Genomic DNA, 26963 nt, shown 5'->3' with positions numbered 1-26963 from the left:
TCCAGTAGAGGTTTCCACTGCTTGCTGCTGCTGCTTTTTTTTTTTTTTTTTAAGAGATGGGGTCTTGCTATGTTGCCCAGGCTGGAGTACAGTAGCACAATCGTAACTCACTGTAACCTCCAACTACTGGGCACAAGCAATCCTCTTGCCTCAGCCTCCGAGTAGCTGGGTCTGTAGGCGCATACCACCATGCTTGGCTAATTTTTTATTTTATTTTTGTAGAGACAGAGTCTTGTCCCGTTGCCCAGGCTGGCCTCGAACTCCTGGTCTTGAGGGATCCTTCTACCTCCACCTCCTGAATTGCTGGGATTACGGGTGCAAACCACCACTTTGGCTCTCCTCAATTCTTTAAATTCCCTCCTCTCAGTGCTATTCTGATTTTCCTTCTGCACGACTGCATTTTCCTTTCATTCCTCTTTATTGGGCTGCTGTGTCATTGTCCATCTCCTTACCTGTCAGTGCTCCTATCTTCGGGCATGTGTTCCCCTTGTCATCCCATGATAATGATGATCAAACATTATGCATCTCCAGATTTTTGTTCTGACATGCAAACACACACAAACGTGTATATGTAACTGTGTAAGTACACTCAGACATACATACGTACATACAGAATCTATGTATCTTTCGAAATATCTCAACAGCCATTCCATTCAAAAAGTGTGTTTTTTTGGGCTTCCCTGCCCTCTGTGTCTCTATGTTCTTATTGTTTGTGGACACCTATTAAAGTCCTTATCATATGAAGCTGAAATTGTCTATTTGCTCAAATTTCTTGCCCAATAAACTATCAAATCCTATATCTTTCACTTCATATCTATTTGCAAAACATATAGTACAGGGTCTCGTACAAAGTAGATACTAAAGAAATGTTTATTAATTGCATAATAAAAACAAGAGTAGAAAGAAAACATAAAAGAGGGTACTAAATCAGGTGGCAATCTATTTTAAAGGATTAATAATCAAAAAATGCAAAAACAAGAAAATGGCCTTGAGGTATCATTTTCATTCTTAATGAAATCAGCAAGAGTTTTAAAAAATAAAATACTCATTGCTACTGAGGCTATCACTTCTGCCTCTTACCTCAGTGTTGAAATTGGCAGTCTCCATACACTGCTGGTGGAAGACACTAGGCAATGTATGTTAAAAACAATAAAACTATTCATAACCATCAACCCAATGATCCCATTCTTGGAAACTTATCTAAGGAAATAAATCAACAGAAGAGAATGTCTGTATTCGGGGATATGCTTACAGAAGCATATGTACTAGATAATAATGAGAAACAGGAAATAGACTAATACCTAACAGCTTGATAAAAGCTCAGGAAAATCAATTTGAAGTACTTTTACACATCCATTAAAATTTAATATGATGACTATAAAGGAAAATGGAAAATGATATAATGCTAAGAAAAAACTGGAATGCAAAATTTATGCAGGCTGTGATTGCAGTTCTGTGAAACTTTTTACTTGTACCTGGGTGAAGATTCTCACAAAAATTCACAAAAATGAAAAATGTGTTGTGATGATCAGACTAGGTGCATCTTTTTAAGTCAAATTTTAAGATGCAGCTGCTGTAATATGAAATGAGAAACAGGTTAAATACTGATTCTACCCTTTATTAGCTATACTACTTTAGGCAAGAAGACTACTCTGCATTTAGCTTACTCAACTGTAAAATTGGAAAAATATATTTCTATTGCTTAGAGAATTTCGTTAAATTAAATTAATATATGTAAAGAACACTTACACAGCACTTACAATGTACCTGACACTGTTTTAAGCGCTTTACAAATATTAACTTGTTTAATCATCAACATCACATTTTAAGATGACGCACAAAGAGGTTCTGTAACCTAGAGTGACAACAGCAAGACCACTTTCCATAGCTTTTCAATGTCCATGGGATAAACTGTGGCAGTAACAGCAACTGCTAACGTTTATTGAGTGCCTGCTAAGTGATGAGCATTGTGCTAAATGCTTTCCATGAATTATCTTTTATATAACTCTTCCAACAAACCTGTTAGGTAGGTGCTATAAACTATACTTTCCACAGGCTCAGAGAGGTTAAGTAACACCTGAGAAAGAGAAAGAGAGAGAGAGCAGCCAACATTTGAACCCGGGTCTGTCTGAGTTCACAGCCGGGTGCTTCGCCACAGTGGGACAGTAGTATTCAATTTTGTTAGGATGGTGTACAAAGTCCTTCAGAACCTGGACCTTGCCCAGAGTCCCATCACTCCAGATCTGGGAGAGCGCTGGGTGGACGGACACCATGATCTTTTAAATCCCTGGCCTCTGCTGCTGCTGTTTCTCACCTGGTTTTTCTCAAAACTCCTATTCATCCCTCAAAGCTCTGCTTTCCCATACCTCCTAAAGCATAATTGTTCCCTTATCTACTGCTCGTGTAGATGGTAATTTGTGCTTATAAGTCAGCATGTAGAATATTATTTTTATACTTCTTTACCAGCCTGTTTCTTTCAGACTGTAAGTTTCAGAAAGGCAAAGTCCATGTTTTACACACTTCTGTATACTGTTGTATTCCTGGCTCTCAGCACAGTGCTCACATTTGATAAGGACCCAACAATTACATGTTAAATGAACCAACACTTCTAGCATGGAGGATATTCTCAGAAATCATTGGTCAACACTGGAGCATCGCTTGCTGTGTACAAAGGATGAAGTACTAGGAGCCCATTGTTTCTCTATGCTATTTTTCACAGAGCTTTGATGTTCAAGGTAGTTTAGCTGAATGAGAATGTAAATGGGATCCCCTCCACCAAGAAGGCTTCCCTGATGTACTAAGTTGGAGTTAGGCACACATACATAGTACCACGTGTTAACTACTAGGTCCATTAGAATACTTCATGAAAAGTGCTCTGGCTTGTCTTTCCCTTCTGGACTGGGAGTTCCTGGAGGAAAGGACTGTGGGTGTTCTTCATATACCCAAAACCAAGGATAATAACATTCATATAATGGTGAAGAATGAACACTTATTGTGTGAATGAATGAATGAATGAATGGGCTGAAACATTTTCTTTTCCTGGGTTCTTGATAAGGTATTTCAATGCGTAGAGTGTTCTACTATACCTGACTTAAAAGACCTCTCCATTTCATGGCACTACTTGAATTCTGCATAAAAATTAAGCTAACAATTTAAAAGATTAAACTACTGGTCTATCTACATTGACTCTTTCTGTACTCTCTTCAAGGATTGGGAAATTACTGAGAGCTCTAACTTTAGAAAGGATTTCTTTTTCCCTTTAAAAACAGAATAGACCCTTTTGAGAAAGGAAAAATGTTTCCTACTTCTTAGAAAACACACAAAATAAAAAGATCCATTTGGTAGACACGTTCTCTCTCTTTATTCTCACATCAGTTCAGTGCGGAGGAACTATTATTAGAAAGCTCAGTTGATAAAGATGCCTTCAAAAAACGGGAGATAAAATGTGGGATCCTGTGTGTTCAAAGCTAATTTTAATTATCTCGGCTACTGGGGTTACTGAGATATGCCAAACAGTTAGCTAATTAGCAGGCTCTTGAGACAAGAGGCCCGCCTAGAGATAGACAGTTTTTCCTCATTAATGAGTGATAACAAATGCTAATTAAATATGCATTTTCACTCTCCCTATACGTTTATTTGTTTTTCTCAAATTCCAATAACATGAACTAATTTAAACTTGAAAATTAGAAGTTAAGAATAGGGATCTTCTATTTTAAACACAATGATCCAACATCAACCACCATATCAGGAATCATTTTTAGAAGGATGAAAAATGGTTAATATTATAATGCTATGTTTATAATTTTGCTCAAAGTCCTGAAATTGGAATTAGAGACTTGATTTTTAAAAATTCTATGGACGATGTTCAAAAAATAATAAAACCTTAGTTAACAATCACTGAAGTGCCTGGAACCCTCTAGAAACAGGTAAGTTTTGAGGGCACATGACATAGATAGAAAATAGAGATGAGGAGGTAACAGCTATCTTCCATTAAGTACTTACTATGTCCTGCAGAATACTAGGTGTTTTTAAAAAATTACCTAATATATTCCTTAAAACAACCTGGAAAAGTAAAAATCATTATTCCTATTTTATAGATGAGGAATTGAGGTCCATGGAGTTTGAGTAAGATCACCCAGTTAGAAAGTACCTTAGCTAGATTTAACACCAAAGCCTAGTTTTCTCAGCCTTATTATGCATGTCTGCCCACGTCTTAAATGACTTTATGAACAACATAATTGTTTTTGTTTCCCGGGATTAGATACATTTAGCCTTTTGGGTATCCGGTACTTACAAAGGTGTTTCCCTCAGAATACAAGTACGAGGTGGATGTGTTTCTTTGTTAGCTTTTCTTTTAGAACAGAAGTTAGATCCAAGGACACGGTCCAGGTTTCTGAAGTCAGCAGGACTGCTCATAATGCTTTTCACATAAAGTAGTCCCTACCCACCCTGACATTTGAACCGGTTGGTAGTTATAACAGATTGTAGTTCCAAGATGGCTGCAGTACTTCCCGTTCCCATGTTCCTTTGTCATCCAACCTTGCCACTCCCCCACCAAGAGGTGGCGTCTATTTTTCCACCTCCTTGAATCTGGGCAGGCTCTGTGACAAACAGAATAGGAAGAAGTATTGCTGCCTATGTGAAGCTTGTAGTCCCGTGAGAAGTGTGATCACCCTCAGACCACCATGCTGAGAAGCCCAAGCTATGTGGAAAAGCAGTATGTGGACACTTGTCCCCAGCTGAGCTCACGGCCAACATCGAATCTTTTCGAGGGGATGTCAAAAGGCTAGCACAGAATCAGCCAATGCTCCTCAGCTTAGGGATCTATTGTTCAGTTTTTGATGTTTTTAACAATGACCTTAGGGCCAGCCAAGATATTGAATCATCAGGAAAAATCTGCTAATATTCAAAATCCTGCATTTACTAACAAGAAGGCAAATATATTTCAGAAAATGTTGAACCCGAAGGCAAGAATCAAGAAATCATGGTGCTTGATCAGCACACTCCATTCCCTGGACAATTTGGTTAACTCAAACTTTGTCATTAACTCTAACAATAAAATTTTAAAACGACTGCCATTTTCTAAATAATAGGAATAGTTTCACAATAGTACTTACACCGTATCTTTTAAAGAACCCTTAAAAAGCCAAAGCACATTGTCCACATAATGAATGTATTTACCTTGCTAGTTTATAAAGTCCTGAAATTATATTTATACAATCATTAATTTACCACTCCACCTATAGTAGAAGGAAATTTCCACTGGTTCTCAACTAAGACAGAAACTGGGCAACTGGACATTCTCCCTCCTCTGACCGAGACGTCCATTACAAGAAAAAAAGCTAACTAACTTCTGATGTAGCACAAACGCTGCTGTTCTGCCGACCTGTAAATCCTTATGTTTTAAATGCTTTTTGTATAATTTTCTCTCCCTGAGTTTTAAAACAATACATTTCCTTAAGGGGGAAAGCTTTTTAAATGTAGAAAATAATTTTTTAAAAAATGAATCTCCTATAACTCTGCTATGCAGAGATAACCTCTCATACCCTTTTGGTCAGTTAATATCAGAAAACTTATCTTACAGGTTATTCGACAGATGCATTTCATGATCTGCTCACTAAATTCCTGTGTATATCACAACCCTGATATTGTTTCTGCTTACACAATCAGAGTCCTAAGTCAGTCTTTCTTAATGCTGATATGGATAATTTCTTGGTTTAAAAACAAACAGACAAATACATACACACATACACACACACACAAAAGCCAAATGATGGGAAAGAAAAATGTCACCAAAGAAAAGGACAAAATTAAAACCAGTATTAATAGATAAAATTGGAAACTTATGATTCAATCACACTGAAATATAGTAGGAAGAGTATACCACATAAATTTTATGATAATTTGATGACAAATTAAGATGGTACAGCTGGAAGTCAATTTTCCCTGGAAACCAATGCTATGAGGATAATTACTATAATAACCAAAATTTATACAAAAATAAACGAAAGGAGGTTTTAAGAGCTAACTCTAAGTTTAAAATAAAAGTTATTTTTTTTTTGTTTAGCCCTGCAGGCATGTTTATTTTTGTCTAAAAACAATGCAAAATATCACCATATTGCAAAAAAACTTTGATGCAGAACAATCTTTCACTGTTTAAGGACTAAAATAATTCACCATTCCTCTAACTCAGAAAATACTGTTGTTTTAATGGGTAATTTCAGTGTACTGATGGAAATTTTCAACTGATGGATTCTTTAAGAAGTCATTTTTGAGAACACTTTCTATGATGAAGTGAATAAAACCAATAATACCCAGGTAAGAATTTTAGTCTCAGTTCAATTCTGTCATCATTTACTAGACCACAAGCTGCCCTTAGGTTCAAGCAGGAACCTGATAAATTTTTATGTTCCCAGCTCCCAGTATTGAGGAAGGATGTTCCTCTTTAGGAGTGTGAAACCTGTTGAATGACCCAAATCACCTAGCAGCCAGTGAAGCTGTACTGCTCAGCTGTATTTATAATATATGTCTAAGTCAACAGTTTTGGAAGAACTGATGAATATTTCAAAACCATTAACAAGCAGTATCCCAGTTCTGTATTCTGACTGAATGGAAGGATGTTGAGATAGATGGCTGGACAATTGACTCTAGAAGAATATTTTAATCTGGGACAATTTCAACCAATGTCATGATTCCTTCCATTTTATGCAGTGTTTTTGTGGGGCATAATCTTGGCTCAAATTCAAATGCAGCATAATAAAGGATGGGTCAACTTATCCAAATAAGGTCTAGGGAGGCTGCTACTTAGGAATTCTCCATCTCCATGAAGCCATCCAGTTTCGTAGTTTCATAGTTTTATATTCATATTTAAGAATGGAATTAACAAATTCTTTAGTCTTACTTTTTTTTCTGGATGCCAATGAAAGGAAAACATAAGAATCCAGCCAAAGAGAAACGTAAGAAATATAATCTATTCATTTATTCAGCAAATATTTGTTAGGACCTGCTCTAATGTCAGGTCCTGAATAAAACAGACAAGGATCTCACCCTTGTGGACCTTCATTCTAGCTTGTAAACACATGTTAGAAAGTGCAAACTTTACTGTAGTGATCAAAGAAGCACAAATCAAAACGAAAAGATACAAGTTGTTTACAAAACAACCACAACTTTTAAAATTATGCACAGTGGTAAAGGGTCAAGAGAAATGGGCATTTTCACACTTTGGTGGTGGGAGGACAAGTTGGTGTAAGATTTCTTTTTTGGGGGGAGGGTATTCTGGCATAGGTATCAAAAAACCTCTTTGTCTCAGTAATCCTACAACTAGAGGTTTATCCTATGGGAATGATTGGAGATACAAAGTGTTATGGAAAATTGTTCATCAAAATATTAGTTAAATTATGGTATATTCAAATGGTATTTCACAGTGTGTACAGTATAGATCCTTTTTTAATACTGAAATTTCATAATTTAGAATAGTGTTAGATTTATAGAAAGGTTGTAAGGATAGTACAGAAAATTCCCATGTACCCCACATCCCGTTTCCTCTTTTATTAATACCTTACATTAGACTGTATATTTGTCACAATTAATCACCACTGATGTGATATTCCCTTATCATAGTTTTTACTTAGTGTTCTTTTTCTGTTCCAGGATCCCATCCAAGTTACCACATCACATTTAGTTGCCAGGTCTCCTTGGACTCCTTTTGACTGTGACAGTGTCTCAGATTTTCCTTGTTTTTGATGACCTTGATAGTTTTCAGGAGTACTAGGCAGATATTTTATAGAACGTCCCTCACTTGGGATTCGTCTGATGTTTTTCTCACGATTATACTGGGGTTAGGAGTTTGAGGAGGAAGATCACAGAGATAAAATGCCATTGTCATCACTTCATATCCAGGATACATGCTATCAACATAACTTCTCACTATTGATGTTAATTGTTATCACCTGGCTTAGCTAGTGTTTGTCAGGTTTCTCCATTGTAACATTCTTTTCTCCTCATTTTCATACTGTACTCTTCGCAAGGAGACACTATGTGCAGCCCACGCTTGATAAATGAGAAGTTACGTTCCACCTTCTCAAGGGCAGAATATCTACATAAATAATTTAGAATTGTTCTACATAGATTTGCCAGTTGTTCTGCATTTATTAAATCATTTATTTCTAGCAGTAGGGACTCACGGATACTTATTTTAAATTTTGTATAAAGTGTATACTTTGTACACTATATTAGATTTATAGTTTAATCTAACATTACACTATTTATTTTGTTGCTGAAATTGTTTTAGCTTTGGCCACTAGGAGCTCTTAGTTGGCTCCTGTGTCCCTTTGACATGTGTACCCTATCACTGCGTGTGTGTGTGTGTGTGTGTGTGTGAGCACGTCCTAATTTTATGACACTACAAGATGCACCAGGAGTCTGTTATATATTCCCTACCCCTAGAATCAGACATTTCTTCAAAGAACCCCAGTTCCTGTTATTGGAGAATGCTATTCATTAGGAACAAGATCTAGCTGCTGGGTATGCTTGTTGCTACTGGAGTGCCATTGCTTCTAGGCTCTCTCAACTGTATGTATCTGCATGTTCACAAATATATGGGCATGTATAAAAACATATACGTACACATGTTCATGTATACAACATGTATACATGCCCACATAAATACATATGTGTATTTACACACATATATCTATGCATATCTATCAGTATTTTTACATGTTTCCATCTATATCTGCATTAGGCTAAACATCAGTTCATACTGATGTCTCCAACCCTAATCTACTGCTCATTCTAGCACCCCTGTTGCGTGCCTGTAATCTCCCACTCAAACAGTGAGGAACCTGGCACCACCCACTGCTTAATGGTCCAGTTCGGTAACCGTGTATAGTGTTTTTCAGGATTGTTAACTTTTCCCTCCACCGTAAGAATTCGTACAGTGCTTATAAACAGGTGCTTTTGCCTTTAGTCTCACAGTGTCCATCCATTTCCAAAGCTACTTGGGTCAGCAGCTTTCCCCAACCTCCTTCAGTGAGGTTATTTCACATATTTGTAACACTGTTAGATTCTTTTGACACAGTCTGCATTCTATCCTGGGATCCCTAGACCTATTTTTTGGTTTTGTTTTAAATTTACATACATTAAAATTCACTCTCTTTGCTGTAAAGTTCTATGAGTTTTGACAGATGCACAGTTATCATGTACCTACCATCACAGTAGAAGAGTTTTACCACCCTAAAAAATTCCCTGTGCTTCACCGATGTACCTCTCCTTTTTGCAGAAGCCCCTGGAAACCACCGACCTGTTTACTGTCTCTATAGTTTTGCCTATTTCAGAATATCGTGTAGGTAGAATCATACAGTGTGTACCTTTCAGACTAGCTTCTCTTACATAGCAATATGCACTTAAGATTCATCTATTCTTTCTGGCTTGGTAGCTCATTCCTTTTTAACACAGAGTAATATTCCACTGTATGGATGTACTACAGTTTATAGGACATCTTGGTTGCTTCCAGGTTTTAGTGAAGTTGTTATCAACATTCACTTGAACCTTTTTGTATGGTCACTGTTTCTCAAATCAGTTGGGAAAACAGCCGAGGAGCACAATTGCTGGACATACGGCAAGAGTATGTTTACCCTTGTAAGAAACTCAGATCCATTTTTGTTTAGAAAAAAAATTATATTTCTATTTCTGTTAGGCATAAAGGCATAAATGGTTGTTATGGGATTTATGATCAATTCTATTTATTTCCATTCACTTCTATATTTCCCAACATATGTTTCAAAGTAATTCAAGCAAGTAGTATGTTTATAAACAGAGAAAAGTTAATTTAAAAAGTATGATTAGGAGAATAACAGGAATAAACCAAAGCCAATAGCTATGTGTTGTTTATCTCGCCGGACAACCATCTCCTGGCTGGCAGAGATTCTTTGATATGAGCTTAAACATTACGTGTGTCAAGGCACCACCAGGAAGCATTTTACTAGAATAAGATCCTCATTCTTTGTGTATAGCTGGTGTTCCCGGCCATTCCTTTCAGTCTCACTGTGTCTCAGACTTGGCAGAAGTAAAGGAAGTCTGGTTCGCTACTGGGAGACCCAGAATCTAGTCAGTCCTGCTGCACCTCAGTGTTGATAATGAACTTCCTACTTGTTTCTGAGACCAACCCCTATCACATACTCCAGTTCTAATCAACAGATTCCTGTCTCGTTTCTGATCTAAGAGGACTCGACTATAAAAGTCCATAATAGAAGTATTTGCCTAAAATTAAGCACGTCCACAAATTATCTAGTTATGAGCACAGGTTTGTCAGTAAAGGAAAATCTGCAGTGTACCATCACACTCAGACACGAACCAAAAAACTGAGTCCACTCATTAAGTTTTGGAAGATATTATCGTCATTATCGATTGTTTTACTTTTCAAAGAAAGAAGGAATTTGGCATCTGTTATTGTACAAAGCACCGAGTACATAAATTAAATTAGTCCTATTATGAACGTGAAGCAGGCAGTTACAAGAGCATCTTCATATATCTGTTACGATGTTGACAAGCTAAACAATATGTCCTCTTCCCTCCAAGGGAGATGTATGAATTTTTTATGCCTGGTTATTTATTTCTCTTTTTTTTGAATGACAGGCATAGAATCTGTTTTCAGAATTACCAAGAAGAACCTTTTCCTAAAAACAAATCATGAGACTGGTAAATCCTGTATTTCTGTTAATACTGAGTATTATTTGCTCACAAATGAAGTCCACAAGAAGAGACGCTTACCAGAGCCCAGACTCTTGGAAACATGGTTGCTTTTGATACTCTTACCTCCAGGGCGTAAATTATTAATTTCAAGTGACACTACCTCACTGAGTTTGCCAACAGATGAGTGAAATTTTTATGCTTTGGTTTTATTTTTAGCATCACATAGGAGATAAGAGGGAAACCTGAACAACTAGCAGAAAAGACATACCACAGCGCTATTGTTCTAATAACGGTGGCCGAGCCTTAGGTGGCCCTCTCAGTCGTCACTCTTGTCCCCCCGACTCAGCTGTTACAAATGGGCCACGTGCATAAAAAAATGCCCATGATTTAGCAAGATAAATAAACCCAATATCTAAAATGACCACGGGGATCCAACAGAATCAAGCTTTGAAGAGGGCTACTTTACACTTCCTACCTAAACATCACGGTCCTGCTCTTGGAGAAGGGGTCAGAAATCTAAATCTGCAATATCATTTGTGATCGCCATATTTCCAAAAGTTAAACAGGGCAAGTTTCAGGGGATAAACCAGAAACTATTCTTTACTGAGCAGGAGGAGGTCAAGAGTAAATATGTTCAACCACTTTTAGACAGCACTTTGCATCCAAGGAAAGCATGTTTAAAAGCAATCACATTTTGCAACAATACTGGGAAAAAGGAAGTCATTATCAACACCCTCAATCTTTAAATTAGGCCAGCAGTGGTCTGTTCTATTTATTATGTAGTTACAAATGCTGCAAACTGGCTAAACAATGTGATTATCGGTAAACCAGAAATTAATGTGGTGACTAAAAAAAAAAAAAAATCTGAAACATACCATCAAATGGCCAAATAAACACTCCCCAATGTATTCCATCAGCCTCCCAACCCCCTCATTATTCATGCCTCGTCTCCATGCTCACACTATTCCTTCTGCTTGAAATCCCTTTCCCAACTTCATCTGCCAACGAAAACCTGCTCTCGTTCAAGGGCCTCCTGCCTTGAGTTTCCTGAGGTCTCCCAGCAAGTGTCCTACGCTTTGTTCTTGTTCTCTGAAAGCCTCCTTTACGGGCTCTATTAGAGACTTACAGTGTGCTTATCTGTCCTCTTGAGCTTCCTGGGAGTCACAGCTGGCCTCTGTCAATCCCTGTGTCCCTTCAGTGCCCACACAATGCCCGACAGTGAGCACTGAGGACACTGAAGTAGGAATTGGTTCAAGATATGTTGTGCTGGGACCCTGACACCATGCTCGCCCGCACAAGGTCGGTCAGGATTTAGCACAGGAAAGAGCAAAGGCCATTTGAAATAGGATTTCAGGCATATTCTGGTATGCCTACCTTTTTGGATGATTATAGTAGTTGCTTCACACACCACCTTTGAGTCATTGATTTCTGTGTTGAGATATGCTTTAATACCACTCTTTCTTCGTGGGAAATCGAAGTGTGCTGTGATGATATAACTCTTTCTCCAAGGGAAGTAGCTATTAACTCTTACTTAGAACCAGAAGTATGCTGTGCCTTAACCTTGTTTCCACAGTAAAACAGCAACTAGAAGAAACGAATCCAGGTGTCCTTTTAACTAGCAAAAACAATGATCATCGTTGGGCTTTATGTTTACAAAGCTCTTTTGTGCACATGATTTTATCCTCACAACTTTCTGTTCCTGAATCAAGAACGTTGCTTCTGTTCAACACTTGAAACTTGGAAGGCTGAATCAACAAATCCCTCATCCTTAGAGAATTAAACTGTACTCCTGTTCTACTCTAAAACAAACTACCACAGTGCCAGAATAATCTCTAAGACCTTGAATGTGCTTGGCTCAAGTAACACAAAAATGCCAGCTGGAAAAAGGAAGGGAGTCTCCTAAGGTCGATGAAGAGGTACGATTCCTCCCTCCTCTTCCTTCCACGCCACGATAAACATAATAGAAGAGAACGACGCTGCCCAAACCCTCTGCTCACAGAAACTGTCATTCCCTTAAGAAACTAAAATGTTCAGGTAGATTATGTCTGGGATCCTGACAGTATTCCTCTAATTATCTGGAAGACATTCAGGCTGATGTCAGCATTATATCATGCATGAGAGAACAAGCAAGCAGACTACTGAGTTAGAACCAGGGGATCTTTGGGGATGAGTCTGATGCAAAAATGATGTTTATTAAGCTGTTCTTGGGAAGGGTATATCTTGTCTAAATCAGATTCCTAGAACCATTCTCTATCTTCACTTTGGTTCTGAGAACTCTTCACTTTTCTAGAGTTCCCCCAAACCAGGAAGCACCTCCCTCAAGTCTAGGTAGACACCCCCAACCCATCCCAGCCTCAGCCTGAGCTTAAATCCAAGCTGCCCCCAGAAGGAGAGAGGGGAGGGGAGAGGAGGTGCCTTTTCTATTTATACCAGTTTTACTCCTGTCAATTTTTTAAACTTATTCTCAAAAGTGCTAGGAATATTTAAATGGCTTAGAAAATTGGGACAAGTCAAAGTCATGGTCTTTTGCATTATGTTGTTTCTAAAAATAATTACTTGACCTTGCATTTGAGGACGAGCACTCAAAGGTAAATAGTCATTTCTAAGATCATCAGGAACAACCTTTAAACTGAAAAATTAGTTTGCTATTGTATTAGGTGCTCTATAGAGTCATAGGAAAAGTAAACATGGTAGTATCTGTTAAAAAGAAGAGTTCAAATTGACTTAGAGGGTTACTAATCATGAGAACATCTATATGGGAATGTATTCATCTGATTATAACAAACATTTTATTAGTGATTGAAAGTTTACAACATTTATTGACATGCCTTTTATTCCTCACAAGGTATACTCTAAAAATTAGAGTGATATGGTGACTTTGGTCTTGAGCACTTGGCTTTTCTGTTCACCTACAGTTACCAAATGGAACTGCAGAATAGTCTCTGGTTTATGTTTCCAGCTGTCAGTCAATCCAATGCTCTGGAGAACATGAGTCCCCTAACTGGGGACTTTATCAACCATGGCGCTTTCTGTGGGTGATGGTCCCTCCCCAGTTTTCCTCAGCAGGATGCCACTGCTCCAGAGACAGCTCTCACAGGCTTCTGGAGCACTTCCTCTCATCAGAGATGTCTCCTAATTTTCGAGTCTTCATTTCTGCAGTCAGATGTCCTGGCATTTACTGGAAATTTAAGGCCCTGGAGATAGGTATGGAGGCTCTCACAGCTCAACAAGCAGGAGGCAGATGTAGTCACACCTTAAACTTGATTCCAGTCCCCTTTCCTGCTAAAGCACATTAGAACACTCTATTTTTCTTTATTTTGTCATTTGATTGCACTCAGGAATTGGTGACCTAGACAAAGGTGTTTCAAATCAGCCTTCAACTCTATGAATAAGACTGAAACCAAAAGCTCAACCAACCATGAAAGGTGTCATCTAATAGAAAAGAATCTTCTCATTTATACAAAGGTATCTGGAAAGAGGGAATCAAAAACCAACATAATACATACAAAGCTAGGAAATACAAACCAACCAACCAACTCACCATCAAATGATTTAATCCTCTTAAGGGAAGAGGGATTGAAAATGACAAATGTTAATTAAGGAAAACAGGATAATGTTTTATTGTATAGTAAGAAGGAGCATGTCAAAACTAAAATTGGAATGTCCTTTATTTGTCAAGATACTTACTTTGGAGAGGCCAAGAAATCTGGATACTGCCAAGTCTGGAGTAATACACCTTTAAATTATTTATATGCAAAACTGCTGACCTACATAAAGTGAAGCCAGGTGATCCTTGAGTTTCCTTCTAACTATATTCTAACATTCTTGATCTGTTAATCAGACTTCAGAGAATGACTGAAAACTGAGGATATTTAAGATAATGAGGAAATGACATAATCCTTACACATTCCCAACTAGTTAAAATTAGAGTTTTATTACTATTATCCCCTTTTTAAAAAATCAACTTTAGATCACGCAAATAGTATACTCATGCTTTATTGAAAAAATTAAAAATTAAATTTAAGGATAAAAATCCCCCTTGACTACCATATCCAATTCTTTCTAATCTATTCCCACCTAACTCAAGTCCACTAATAAATGTAACATAAAAATAGCCAACAATGGTATTTTTAAGCCAGGAACTGTTCTAAAACTTTAGTGGCATATCTTATTTAATTTTTGCAACTTCCCCATAAAGTGGGTTCAATTATTATCCCCATTTTGCAGAGCAGGAAATTGAGCTTTGATGTGCTTAACTGAGCTTGGGTGTGCATTAACTCATGTAACCACTGTTAGTAATCTGAGACACATCCATCTGGGTTTTATCTATGAATCCCTGTACATAGATCTGTAGCCACAGAAAATGTAGTGTTGCTGTTTTGTTTTATTTAAAAATCTAAAATGGCATTGTACTATACATATCCATTCTATAATACGAATGGTTTTCCCATGACAATTCATATAATTTGGACCCATTCTTCTTAATTGCTATCTTATATTTTACAGCTGTACCATTCTCCTATTGCCAGGCAGGAAGGTTACTTTTAATTTTTCACTAATATAAACAATGCTGCAGTGAACATCTTGTGCAAGATTCTTCAGGCACTTGGGCAACTGCTTGGGTGAAAGTGCTGGCACATGGGTGGGCACATTTAATTTTTAAAAGATACTACTAGGCCGGGCGCGGTGGCTCACGCCTGTAATCCTAGCACTCTGGGAGGCCGAGGTGGGCGGATCATTTGAGCTCAGGAGTTTGAGACCAGCCTGAGCAAGAGTGAGACCCTGTCTCTACTAAAAATAGAAAGAAATTAGCTGGACAACTAAAAATATATAGAAAAAATTAGCCGGGCATGGTGGTGCATGCCTATAGTCCCAGCTACTGGGGAGGCTGAGGCAGAAGGATTGCTTGAGCCCAGGAGTTTGAGGTTGCTGTGAGCTAGGCTGATGCCACAGCACTCTAGCCTGGGCAACAGAGTGAGACTCTGTCTCAAAAAAAAAAAAAAAAAAAAAAAAAGATACTACTAAACTGTCCCCCAAGATGTTTACCACTAATAGGCAAATACCTATTTTCCTACAAGCATGCCAAAATTTAATATCATCAGACTTCCAGATTTTGTCATTCTAATGAATGAAAAATGGGATCATGCTCTAATTTGCATTTCCCTGATTGCAATAAAAGTCATATTCTGCAACAGCATCCAGACTGGTAATTAAACAATACAATGAGTTAAAACAGGGTAACAGAAAAATGTACATATGCATTAAGCATATGACTTTATTTTAAAATACACTGATGTGCATTTCCTCTCCCATCTTTTGACATAGGAACAAAGCTTCTTTGAGTAAGGAATCACTGAGTAGGGCTACACAGAAGCTTTCTGCATTAACCATATCCTTAACACACAGCTAAGATTCCTTGTTTTGGTTTCTTACGTGAAGTAGGAATGTAAAGACCTTGTGAAATAATCTGAGTGCAGAATTTAATTTAATTTAACAGCAAGCTTTTAGTAATTTGCCTTCATCAAGACTTTCCAAAGCATTCAATTTAATTTTCACTGAAACAGCTCTTTCAACACTTGTGTTTCATTGGTTTACATATTATTTAACTAAATTACATAATTACGATGACATTCAACTAGTATAGACTGGTTTGGGAACCAGCACACTGGCACTTGGGAAACACACAATTAGGTGTGGAAGCCAACGCACAGAGGTGTTCTAGAGAGCGGCTCACCAGCCATCTGGGCGAGCGTGCCTGGGCTGCAGTCGGTGCCCTTTAGAGAGAGATTTACAGAGTATCTGCTGTCCTAGTGATACGGAACATACTTTCACATGCTTATCATCCCGTATCCTCTGCTGTGAGCCATCTGTTCATTTACCTGGTTCTCTAATGGATTATCTTTTTCTCAGTTCTATACAAGTGTTCTTTATCAATCCCAGATATTAATCCTTTCTTTGCCTTTTATTTATCATAAATATTTTCTCCCAGGCTATTGTTTTGTTTATCTATTAGCTACTTTTGTAGTTATTCTGTTTTACAAAAGTATTTAATTTTGATGTAACGAAAGAAACTTTTTTCTTCATAGCTTTTGCTTTCTATTATATATCGTGTTTAAGAAAGCCTCCCTTTGCTAAGATTCCAAGCATATTCTCCCACATTTTCTTCTAATACTTGAATATTATTCCCCAAGTTTCAGATGAGGAACTGGAAGTCCAGAAGTTTTAGCTATTTGGCCAAAATTATAAAGCTAGAAATGGCGAAGCTAGGACCCATATTGTTTGGTTGGTTGGGGTTTTTTTAATTGTTTTGTTTTGTTTTTGAGATAGGGTGTCACTCTGTCACCCAGGCTGGAGCGCGGTGGAGCAATCATACCTCACTGTAACCTCAGACTCCTGGGCTCAAGCGATCCTCCCGCTTCACTCTCACGAGTAGCTGGGACTACAGGTGAACATCACCATGCCAGGCTAATTTTTCCATAGTTTATAGAGACAGGGTCTTGCTATATTCCTCAGGCTGGTCTTGAACTCCTGGCCTCAAGTGATCCTCCTGCCTTGGCCTCCCAAAGTGCTAGGATTACAGGTATAAGCCACTGTGCCCATCCTATGACTCCTATTGATACTTATCTATGTATAATCTCCAAAGCCAATGCTATTATTTTATGTCACCTTCCTTAAGAAGAAATTAAAGTCTGACAGAAGCAAAGTAGACTGTACAAATGTGAAGCAATGATGAAAACTGGGATAAATGTACAACTCTGTATTGTGAGTACATAAATGACTGACATACAAATGATTCGCCATTAGCCTCAGAAAACCAACATGATCTCCTCATCGCATAACCCTGCAGTCAAAGCGCTCCAGTGACTGGAGGTCTTAAGCATTTACTGAGCAACGAATAAGTGCTATAAACTGTTAGGTGCTAGACATTTAACTATAAACCAGAATGATAAAGTTTTTAGCCTCATGAGCTTACACTCTAAAACAGGAATGCTTATTAAGCAAATTATTCATAACTAGTTATCCCAAAACAGTTGTGTTGAGTATATAAAGGAGAATACAAATGCAATCAGAGCAAACAAGGGAGAACTAGCAGAGCTGTGTGGTCTGCAGAGGTTTCCCTCAGACAGTGACATTTACCCTGCAGTATCAAGAATGAGTAAGAGTAAATCAGGCAAAAATGAGAGTGTGGACTGTGGAGGGGGAAGGCTTGTGCCAGGCTGCGAACAGCAAGTGTTAAGGGTTCTGAATAGGCAAGTCCAGACCTTAGAAAAACTGCAGGACCACCAGTAGCAAGGGGCATTTTGAGCAAAGAGGGCAGTGCCAAGACAGAAACCAAAGCCTCACGTGGGTACAGTGCAGGTGGGCTTGGAGTCCCCAGATGCTTTCTTTGACCATTGTCTCTTCTCTTCCTTCTGGCTGCCTCACTTATTCCCAAGGACCAGCTATCAACTCAGTCCAAATGTACACCTCTAGGTCCAACTACACTTACTCATTCATGTGTTCATTCAAGTCAACAAAAATATATTGTCCACCTGATGTGTCTCAGCAACACTACTAAGCTCCTCACCTTCATTTCCATCCCTTCACTAGATTTCTCTACGTGGATGTTCTCCAAGTTCCTCAAGCTTTGCTTGCTCAAAACCAACCTCTGCTTTCACACTGTAGGTTGAATTGTGGTTATTTAGGTCACATGCCTTCCATCTGCTATCAGAAAGTGAGCTCCTGAGGGTGGGGTTTATGTCTGATGTGCCTTTGTGTACCCCAAAGCTGAGAGTCTAAGAATCTGGTAGTCACAAGCTATTACTGCACTTGTTACATTGTTGCATGACTGACCGCTTAACCTTCTTGTGCACTACACTATGAGCTTTTTAAGGATTGGCAGGAAAAAATAATGAATGGATGGATGGATACCTTACATTTTCATCAAACGCAGTCTTCCTACCTATTTCACAATTCCATTGAGGTCACTACTTATTCCTTCCACCACCGACCCATCATCCTTCCAGGGGGTTGAAAGCTTGGTATTACCACTGTCTCCTGATTGCTCTGCCTTCAAGCTGTCAAATCTTGTTGCTTCTACTTCTGCAACCTTACCCAGACCTTTTCTATTCTCCCTGCCAACACCCTGCTGCAAGATCATTGCCTCTTGCGAAAACTATTATGACTGTTCTCCCACCTTCTCCCCCCATACTAATCCATATTACACCTGCTGTTGCCACATAAACTTTCCTGAATCATAATCCCGGCCTCCCAATTCCTGGCTTAAAAACATTTGAAGCCTCCCTTTTAATCCACTGCCTTAATTTCAGACTCCTCAGCTGGACGTCAAGGATCTACACATGACCCCATCTACGTTTTGACTCGAATCTACCACTGCTTCCCTGCTGACACTTTGTCCACTTCCCTGCAACTCTCCAATCAAACAGGACTATGTGCTTTTTATTAAATCCATCTTGTGTTTTCCATCTGTTACTTCTGCCTAGGGCACTTGTCCTCATTCCATACTTTGAGGCCCATCCTAACTAAATGTCAGCTTTTTCATGAAGTAGATCCTGATAACCCAACAGACATGATCTCTCCCTCCTTTGAATATATACAGGACTTTGTATTTCTTTCTTGGACTTCCGTCTCACTCTGTTTTATTTACAATTATTTGGTACTTATCTAGCCCACTACACTATAAGCTCCTTGAAATGAGGATTGGTGGTTTCCTAATTTTTCTGTTTCTCTGAAGAGCCTAGTACAAATCCCTTGCAAGAAGCAATCAATAAACATTTGTTGCATTGAACTCTTCTCTCATGTTACTGTAAGCTCCTTGCGGACAGTAACTTTAAGATTTCTGTGTCTCTCGATACTTAGTAAACGCTTTGTACATAATAGGTACTCAAAATATACTTCCTTAAATAATTTCATGTCTTCATAGCAAGGTTTTTCAAAATACATGTAACATTGACATTCACACAAAGTATTCATTTAGAAATCTCTCACCAATTAATGTAAAGAAAAAATAAGAAACACTGATTCTAATATTCTTTATTCTTTCTTTCTGTTTTATATGTTGATGCCTAACTCGTATAGGTGCTTATCATGCGTTAGACACTGTACTCAAAGTCTTACAACCATCATCTCTTGTAATCCTCATGACAGTACCACGTGTTACTGTTTATTTCTTTAGTTGATGGGGGGAAGGTTTAGAGAAGTAAAGACCTTAATTCCATAGTGATCAGGTGGCAGCACTCAGATTGGAACCCAGGCAATTTCTGCCTCCAGAGCCCAAAATCTTCACTATCATGCCATACACATGTTTTCTGAGCCCCGTAATTTCAACAGTTTGAGTTAAAAAACGAAAACAAAACCTTAAAAACAAGCCTTTGACCTATATTTTAAAATCATTCTTTGAAACATGTGAACTTCTTGACACTTAGATTATATTAAAGGATTTATTTTTATTTAAAAAACAAAGAACTGTTAAATCTATTTCATCCACCTTCCAACATAAATTTCAAGTTTACGAGGTTATTAGTCTTTTTTTTTTTCTCCAAAAAATATATTCAAACAACATATGCCTCTTGCAAGGCATCTGTATTGCAGTGGATGAGGTAAGTACCACGTGACTACATCTGGTCAATACTTGATTATGTAGCCCAAAGGGTAGAGTAGGGAACAAAGGCAACATACTAACAGACAACTGATGATCATTTAATTTTGGAAAACAGTCTGGAATCAGTTCAGAATCAAAGATAACCATTTACCCCCTATTCCCCATGCAAACCTTTACACAGCTGAAAACGCCTATTTTCAAGTGGACCCTGGACCCTGATTGGCTGGCAGAGTGAAGGGGTGAAGGTTGGCATGAATAATGCACAAATAATTGAAAATGACCAGAAATTTCTCTTTTCAAATCCCCATTCAGTCTGTGGACAAAGGCACTAGTGCTGACTCTGATCACAGTGCTCATAAAGAGCACACAAGCATCAAGTGGTACTTTAAGTACCCTGTGCAAAACTGAGAGAGAAGGAAAAAAGTTGTATTAGTCCTAAACATGATCAGAGCACATGGAAAAGAAACTCACAAGCTGTAAGATAAAAGGCGTCACTTCCTGTAGGATTCCAGAGATACCAGCATGTGAACTGGAAGCGCACGCTAGGAGTCAGATCCAAGGAGAAGCCACTGCCAGGCTGCCCACAAGTGATATTTTAAAACCCAAATCTCAGTGATGAAGCAAACTTTCATTATCTAGAATATTTTGGCTCCTTTAAAATGATCTAAAATACGTGTCGATACTTCAGTATTTCAAAAGTTACAGATCCTATGTTCAGAAAAGAATAAAGGAAAATAAGTAGCCTCTAATATTCAAAGTGTGCAATGGAAAATGGCAGCCTTAAACACTCATGAGCATTGGTTAACACTCTGCCAACTCCCTCTGCTGTAGCAGAAGCCAAAAAAACAAAAACAAAGCATATAACAGAAAAACGAGTTTAAGTAAGTGAAAATATTTTATGACATTGCAGACTTCTTAAAAGATACACTCATTCAATCATAAAAAAAAAGCAAATACAGGCAATCCAAAAATAACACATAAACAAAATATATACAAAATATAAACAAAAACAATTTTGCTCCAACACAACTGAATAAATGTATAGTCTTAATTTGTGACCTCTTTTAAGAAATCATCTAATAAGATAACTAGCAAAATATTTTTATAGAGATGGAATATTAAGGTGGAATGCCCCTATTGATTCTGACTCATATTAAAGAAAGGTTCCTAACTTCCTGTTTCCGATCATTACAAGTCTCACATTAACTCAAAACCCGTAATACCTTTAACATAGTGAATGTGAAGCACTGAGTCTCTGCATAGAGATTTACCTTGAAAGTATATTTTTTGCCTTTGAAAAGCAACCGCCCCAACTCTACGTGTCCAGAATAACGAAACGTAACCATTCATCCTGACCTAGATGAGAGTTAAAAGAGGTGGGGGGGACCCCAACACAATCCTCCTTTCATAAATCTCAATCCTCCTTCATGATTTTCTCTTTAAATTTAGCTATTTTAAAACACTAATAATTTTGTATTTTCCCTGGAGCATTCCCTATCAAGATTAACGAAGGGCTTATTCAGAGACAAACAGGATACAGGAGTGATGGTGCAGCTTCCAGGCAAGCTATAAATAGCTGCAGCATTTTCAAGAAATCCTGTGCCAGTGTGTAAGTCGCAGTTTAAACATGCAGTGCAGATTTTATTACAATGGTGTCACCACAATTCATTGTTGAATGAGAAATTCAATTCTTACCAAGTTTTCTTGGTTCTTGGCTGCTATTTTCTGTTCTTCTTCTGCCCCATTTTTCATGTATTTGACCTCTTCCACTGGTTTGATCCTATACTCATCTGAGTGCCAAAAAAAGAAAACACATTTTGTAATTTTTTTTTTCCACAATGGAAGAAAAGTGTCAGTTAGAAAAGTCCAGTAGCATAACTTGTTAGACCGTTTCCCCTGTGGCCTTTATATGTGGTTCATTTGGAACAATCTAGAAGAAGCTTAACCAAGCATTTTGGAGCTTTTTATGAGGCACTTTCCTCTGTCTACTGGAAAAAGCTCAGCACCACTAATGTTGCTAATCAAAGTGTCACTGTCTGGTCCTTTCACAGAGAGCAAACAGGACAGTCCATCTCTAAAGGCTATTTGGAGTCTGCACACACTGGGACATATCACATAGTGGTCTAATAATATTGAAGAGAATACTCTTATTTTTCCTCAAGAGAACATTAGTTCAAAATTCCTGTGGCAGCAATTTTCAGCAATACATTCTAGTCTTTGATTACTCTCTTTTGAAAAAACAAAGTACTATTTAAAACTGAAGAGTTGTACTGATAAATAAAAACAATTAAAAATTGAATGTTTTCTTTTTGTGATCCCTGTATTAAATTTGAACAGTCTGCAATTATTTCTCATTAAATATCTCATATATATTTATTATATACATATATATATACACACTGCAATCTCTGTAAAGTCACATACATAAAGACCCATAATACCTAGCAGATCTAATAGGTATATTACTCAAGGATGGAGAGTAGAGTGGGATGTAGACGCGACCTAGACTTGCAACAGTCAGGAAGAGTACATCAATCCCATTATCAATATGCGTCATAGGACAGACGGAGGAAGACTTGCAGCTAGAGTTCTTCTCCAGGGTAGAGGTTTGGTGATGACGATATAGACACTTTCATCAGATTTCTGTCAACAGGAAATGACTTGGGCACATTAAGGTCAAAAAGAGGTGTGACTCTGAGTCATCTTTAATCCAATTTGTGGGGAAAAATCACAGAAATTATGAAATTAGAAAATTTCCTCAACCAACAAACTGATGGCTGTCTGGCATCACTATGGCATGGAGTGACATCTAGCTAGGATAGGCTATCTGAAAGACAGGCGTCTGTCACTAAGAGAGTTCACATTTCAGTTCAGGAAGTTGAAATATGTTTTCTTATTGCCTATGATTAATTGGGTACAATGACTACGTTCTTATATAATTTCTTATCTTAGTATTTCTAACAGCGCTTTCTAATGTAGTTTCAGGTTTCCTCATATTACCTTTTAACATGCAACCCCCAAAGTTGTTTGTTGCAGTAATATTTCTCCAAGTAATTATGGTGTTCAAATACTTGTCAAAATTACCCTTCTTATGAATGTAATACATTTGCATTTATCTGAATAAAGACTGCATTGTTCATGGCTAAGCCAACTGTTTTTGCCACTTGGCAATTCAGGGTAGTTATTGACTCTGCTTTTTCGTAAAGAAATTAGAAAGACAGTAATGAGTGAGCCCTTTAGGAATACCAAGCCCTAAACAAGTTAATCAAAAGATTACGATCCACAATTACAACACAAAAGAATTTCACATTCCAATTTGGTGTTCGGAAGAGAAAACAATGAAAGTAAATTAATAATATCGACACATTCGATTATGGATTATTTACTCAGAAGTTGGAAAAACAATTATTAATTTAAAAAGAAAAGACACTACCAAAGTATTCCTCCTATACAATTATGCAGAGATAAAAGGAAAGGTAAAAAATAAAAGTGAAAAATGGGCCTCCCTAACTTCAGTTTGGGACATCAATATTTATAAATCCTGGCTCACTGAGAAAATCACTAACTTTAACTGAACTAGATTGTGATCTTAACTGCTTATGGTGAGTCTCTAATTATTTAAATACAAACAAACTGATATACATATACATGCACACACACACACTTAGATTTATCACAATTCCAACTGATTCTATGATTTTGTTTATAGGACTCAAGCCCTCACATGACAGGGCAGCGAAGAGCACATTTTCGGACAGAAGCAGAACCTTCTGGAATACCCAGAGGCCCTCTGCCCACTGCGTAGCAAAAGGTCTCTCCTAGAGAGGAGCTGCCCCTGCCCTGCCCACCCTTCAGCCAAGCCCCAGCCCGGTGTAGACACACTTGGAGCAGCCCAGCAATATTCAGCCTTTGTTTTCCTTCCCCTCCAGAGCACACAACTGAATTGATAATAGGAGACAAACGATGAATATTCTTCTAACATTTTTCTCCAGTGAAAGGGAGACGCTACTGACTGCATGGCAGTGTTATTTCAAACACGGGTGCTTTTTTTTTTGGAAAAAACATCCAAGACACAATCCCCACCAATTTAGACAGAAGAGAGGTTCTACCGTGTCATTAACCACCCGCAGGCTAGCGACGTGGTGTGAGAGGAAGACAGTAAGACTGGGTACAAAGAGAGAAAAAACAAACAGTGAAGACGACGAAGCCAGACCTATCATTACTACTCACACGACACACGGCAGGAGATCCATCATGGTGTAAAACAAAAGGGCAGCAAGACCCTCACATAAGCCACAGTTTGTACGAAGCAAAGGCTTAAAAACCATCCGTCAAATTTCCCACAGGCTGGTGTCAGCCATGAAAATGTCCGTCTGGAAACAGACAACTCATCAACACATGGGCCACACGTTCCCAAGGTGACACTGCCGTCACGAATGAGCCTACCTGGCCAACTGGCCTCTGAGCAGGCCAATGGGGCATTTTGGGTTATGACAGTAAAACAGCCACTACCGAAATCCAGTTTGCCTTTTGTTGAAGGCAGGGGGAGTTAACTTGGGACTTGGAGCCCCCTTTATCAGAGTCCACACTGGGGGCCACAGGGCCATGGGGCCAGCCACTGACACAAGCCAGGGTGTCCTGGCAGCAGAGCAAGGTGCGCCGTGATTAAAAGCAGGCGGAAGCAGGACCTGGCTCCCTCCGGCTCCCTCCGGCTCCCTCCAACTCCCTCAACACCTGTTCACAGTGTTTCTTTTCTTCTTTTTCTTCCTTCCTGTTTCTTGTCAGGTGACTTATTAAAATGCACATCACGACAGTGGGCTGATTCCCTGTTCCCTCCTGTAAACAGCTGCAGGCTGCGCTAGTCAAAACAGAGCTGGGGGAAAAGCAATGCCTTGCTGATATTTTTAGCATTTTAGTCCTCAGATGACAACAGAGAGGGGCTGGGATTGTTTGGTGGCCGTCACTGATCAAAGGAAGACTGAGTAAGAAGGTGTCAGAGTAGGTTCAAATCTTTACCGTTTTAGAAAACAACTGTAAGATCCCTTCTTACCTCAAAGAATAGCATTTATAGGGCTCTTTTGCCTTTTTTCCTCCTTCCCCATCCAATACAGACATTTATGGTCATTTCTAACTTTTTAATAATCCTGACACTGTAAACTCACTGCAGCACCCATCTCCTTCTAGTTGATTCCTTTTAAAGTCAGTTTTATTAATTATAAATGTAACTTGGTAGCAGATCTTCCACCTGCAAAGCTTGAGAGAAGTGGGATGGGACCAGTGAGTTCTTGAAGGAGCCTCCATTGGCACGAAACGATGGGCTGGCACAGAGAGCCAACCCCTTCATGTCCCACTAATGACTTTCAACTATCTGGAAACAGAAATTTGGAAAAGCCAAAGATCTGCTTGGCAATTAAGTTACTGGTGTTCTCTAAAGTATACTTGAAAATACAAAAAAAACAAAAGAGCTCCCAACATTTGAACGGTTTGCATTTCAAAGTGCATTTCTGCACAGAATACATAAAAGAAGAAATGGTTTCATCTCCAGGCTACACCATGGAAACCAATTTAATTTAATGTAGCTGAGCATTGTCATTAAGAGCACCCACACTTGGTACTAGGTCTTGGGAGGAGGTGGTCACATGACCAAGGCAGGTAGAGAAGGAGAAAGGAAACATTGCTTTCTACTGGGCTAATAATTTAAACAGGCACAATCTCTTCTTCTAAATGCATCTTAAATTTCCATGGAACCCCCACCTTAAGCCTCGAATGTGTTCTGTAGCCCTTCCTACTCTCCATCCAACTTCCCACCTCTATTGTAGCATTCTACTAAGGCATGTCTTAAAGGCCATTTTTCCTTTCTTTTCTTTCTTTTTTTTTTTTTTGAAATAGAGCCTTGCTCTCTTGCCCTGGGTAGAGTGCAGTGGTGTCATCAGAGCTCACAGCAACATCAAACTCCTGGGCTCAAGCATCCTCCTGCTTAGCCTCCCAAGTGGCTGGGACTACAGGTGAGCACCACCACACTCGGCTAACTTTTTCTATTTTTTTGCAGAGCTGGGATCTCACTGTGTTGGTCAGGCTGGTCACCAACTCCTCAACTCAAGCGATACTCCCGCCTTGGCCTTCCAAAGTGCTTTGATTACACGAGTGAAACAACGTGCCCGGCCAATAATATAATGTCAAAGGCCATTTTTCAAACTTACATCTTCTCAGACTTTCTTTCACACCCAATCAAAAGATGATGTTAAATCAGGAATCTCTAATTGGTGCATTTCTAAGAAATGCAACACAAAGGGAAAAAATGGAGGCTGGATGTGTGTTATGGACGGGAGTGTGATGAAGGGTCCACAGTTACCTTTTAGGGCAGGGAAGTCACCATAGGGCTAGCCAGTCTTACCAGCCTTTATTCTCTTTGGGGTTGCTGAGCTTTCTGGATCTGCGGGTTGCTGCTTTTGACTAAACTTGGAAATATTTCAGCAAATATTCCTTCCTTCCACCCTCCCTTCACAAAAATTGTAAATGGTAGCACTAGAATGCGAACCCAGGAAGTTTGACTTCACAGTCCACATTGTTAACTGCTACATCTTTGTGCTATGCTTTTGCACTCATCTCATCTCTCCCATCATACCTAACAGGTATTGCTACAAAAAATGTTTTCTCATTTTTGTAGCAA

At 38.6% G+C, this 26963-nt stretch overlaps 1 protein-coding gene across 3 annotated transcripts in view; it reads right to left on the bottom strand.

Moving 5' to 3' along the window:
- Nucleotides 1–26963, bottom strand: part of C23H1orf21 (chromosome 23 C1orf21 homolog) — a 220601-nt gene that overhangs the window by 81194 nt on the left and 112444 nt on the right. For all 3 annotated transcript variants that reach the window (XM_045536396.1, XM_045536398.1, XM_045536397.1), the window contains one exon: nucleotides 21989–22083. In XM_045536396.1, coding sequence (XP_045392352.1) covers nucleotides 21989–22083 — 95 coding nt within the window. The remainder of the gene's footprint in view (nucleotides 1–21988; nucleotides 22084–26963) is intronic.

Source organism: Lemur catta, chromosome 23, assembly GCF_020740605.2.
Source record: "Lemur catta isolate mLemCat1 chromosome 23, mLemCat1.pri, whole genome shotgun sequence".
NCBI classification, from domain to species: Eukaryota; Metazoa; Chordata; class Mammalia; order Primates; family Lemuridae; genus Lemur; species Lemur catta.
The sequence above is the reverse complement of the archived record's forward strand: the minus strand, read 5'-3'. Positions and strand labels throughout refer to the sequence as shown.